Source organism: Eleginops maclovinus, chromosome 13 (genome assembly GCF_036324505.1).
Source record: "Eleginops maclovinus isolate JMC-PN-2008 ecotype Puerto Natales chromosome 13, JC_Emac_rtc_rv5, whole genome shotgun sequence".
Lineage (NCBI taxonomy): Eukaryota > Metazoa > Chordata > Actinopteri > Perciformes > Eleginopidae > Eleginops > Eleginops maclovinus.
In genome coordinates, this window is record NC_086361.1 from 24664695 (window position 1) to 24667367 (window position 2673).

General features: G+C 46.8%; 1 protein-coding gene across 1 annotated transcript; it reads right to left on the minus strand.

Annotated features, from left to right (window-relative positions):
• Positions 1-120: 120 nt before the first annotated feature.
• On the minus strand, positions 121-2443 carry LOC134875254 (C2 calcium-dependent domain-containing protein 4C-like). The gene is made up of 2 exons (XM_063899739.1): positions 1752-2443; positions 121-744 (listed from the first exon to the last, which is right to left on the minus strand). The coding sequence occupies exon 2, from the start codon at positions 734-736 to the stop codon at positions 167-169; it is 570 nt and encodes a 189-aa protein (XP_063755809.1). The 5' UTR covers positions 737-744; positions 1752-2443; the 3' UTR covers positions 121-166.
• Between the last annotated feature and the right edge of the window lie 230 nt (positions 2444-2673).

The window sequence follows — 2673 nt, forward strand, 5'->3', positions numbered from 1 at the left end:
ATGTTCAGCAGACTCCTCAGAAAAGACCTACAGTCTATAAAAGTCATGCAGGAGGGACTAACCCGTGCTGCTCTCATGTGCTGTCAGTAATCAGAAACAGTGAAGCTTCATACAGATCTTTATTAAATATTAAAAACTGACAGGACAAGACATCAGGACGAGGCGTTCAGGTGCGTCTGCGAGGACTCCGAGCCCTCAGCGCTGCAGTCGGTTTCTTTAACTCCTTCAGCAGCGTCAGGCCAAGGGACCGGACCCTGGGCACTGGGCCAGGGTGGGGGGGGGCTGGGGCCTCATTCTGTTGGGGGGCCACAACCTGTGGGGGGGGCACGTCTAGCTGTGGGGCCCCAGGTTGTCGCCGATGGAACAGGGACTCCCGGCGGCGGGTGCAGGGGCTGGAGGCCAACACCGCTCTGAACCCGTATGGAGTAGTCACCTTCTCCACGTGAGGCAGCGACATGGCGGCACGTGTTGACAGATCCGTATCCGAGGCCACTGTGGGGGGGCCTCTTGCGGCAGGGGGGCAGGGCGTCCAGGGGCGAGGCAGAAGGAAGCGAGGGCGGTGTTGAGAGTGCAGGCACTCCTCTTCATCCTCCTCCGGGTCGGACAGCAGTCGGCGGTGGTCCGGAGAGCGTCTCGGGGACAGTAAGTGCAGAGGGCTGCGAGACGGGATGATGAAACCCGGTGTCCGCTGAGGAGTGAGAACCAGAACCCGCAGAGTGGAACCAACAGTTGACATGGTGACGTCTGAGGACACAAACAACTCGTTAACCATTTAGAGACGCGCGAGACGACTACAGAGACGAAACGGGGATTCTACAAAGAGACAAAGACTACAGAGACAAGGACTACAGAGACAAAGACGACAGAGACGAAACGGGGATTCTACAAAGAGACAAGGACTACAGAGACGAAACGGGGATTCTACAAAGAGACAAAGACTACAGAGACAAAGACTACAGAGACAAGGACTACAGAGACAAGGACTACAGAGACAAAGACGACAGAGACGAAACGGGGATTCTACAAAGAGACAAAGACTATAGAGACAAGGACTACAGAGACAAGGACGACAGAGACGAAACGGGGATTCTACAAAGAGACAAAGACTACAGAGACAAAGACTACAGAGACAAGGACTACAGAGACAAAGACGACAGAGACGAAACGGGGATTCTACAAAGAGACAAAGACTATAGAGACAAGGACTACAGAGACAAGGACGACAGAGACGAAACGGGGATTCTACAAAGAGACAAAGACTACAGAGACAAAGACTACAGAGACGAAACGGGGATTCTACAAAGAGACAAAGACTATAGAGACAAGGACTACAGAGACAAAGACGACAGAGACGAAACGGGGATTCTACAAAGAGACAAAGACTATAGAGACAAGGACGACAGAGACGAAACGGGGATTCTACAAAGAGACAAAGACTACAGAGACAAGGACTACAGAGACGAAACGGGATCTAAGAGACAAAGACTACAGAGACAAGGACTACAGAGACGAAACGGGGATTCTACAAAGAGACAAAGACTACAGAGACAAGGACTACAGAGACGAAACGGGGATTCTACAAAGAGACAAAGACTACAGAGACAAAGACGACAGAGACGAAACGGGGATTCTACAAAGAGACAAAGACTACAGAGACAAAGTAACAAAACAACTACGACGATATGACCACCAGGACCCAGAGTCTAAAACCCTTCCAGTCGAGTGATGGGTCCCGGCTCTTTGTCTCTTACCTTCAGTCGGATTTTCCCTTGTTTGCCACACTCAGTCTTTCTGATGGCTTATATATAATTGTTTAATCAGCAGCAGGTGGATCCAATCACTGGGACCACGCCCCCACCATTCGAACATGCCCCCAATCACTCTAGCCACGCCCACTGAATCCAAACTAATCACATCATGTGACCTTCATGGTTACTGTCTCTTTAAGTGATCCGCCAGGTTTCCACATTGATTTATAGAACCAGCAGGACAGCTTTAAACTGGAACCTGAACACACTTTACAGAAAGTCCTGTGAACAGAATCATATTAAAGGTTTATATTCAACCTGGACCTTTATGCTCAGAATCATGAGAGCCTCTTAAAGATATTATATTCAGTTAACCCATGAAACTAGTCTTATTTCATCTCCTCTTGAATATAATCTAAATCATTGCTGACAATGGTGTTTTCAGGTAAAGAAATGTAAGGATTTAAACCTTATAAATCCCTGCAACAGGATAAAACTAAAGATCTATCATTAATAAATCTGAGGTGAACCTAAAGACTGAGGTCCTTTAAACTCAGTTAATATATGTGTCTTTATGAGGCGAGTCTCCGGGGAGAACAAAAGCACGTATTTCAATATTAGAATTACTGAAACGAGATGATTCCATCTGGAGTTTGCCACGTTTTCACACACTAATAAAAGGCTCATTTCAATTGAGCTGGAAATCAAGAATGTTTTAAGCTATTTGGAAAATCGAAACATGTTACCTCCTAGAAAAACATTTAATGCAATTTAGAAATGTTGAGAAAATTGGAATTCTGAGATTTTCAGAATAAAGGCTAAATGTTGAAACTCCCTCTGGAGGGAACACAGCCATTTTATCCTTTGCAGACCATTTACATGCACTAATAACTATAGAACACACTACAGGAGAGGGGACACCAGA

Bases quoted from the DNA above. Each gene is read 5' to 3' on its own strand.
- LOC134875254 (XM_063899739.1), bottom strand. From the start codon at position 736: ATGTCAACTGTTGGTTCCACTCTGCGGGTTCTGGTTCTCACTCCTCAG.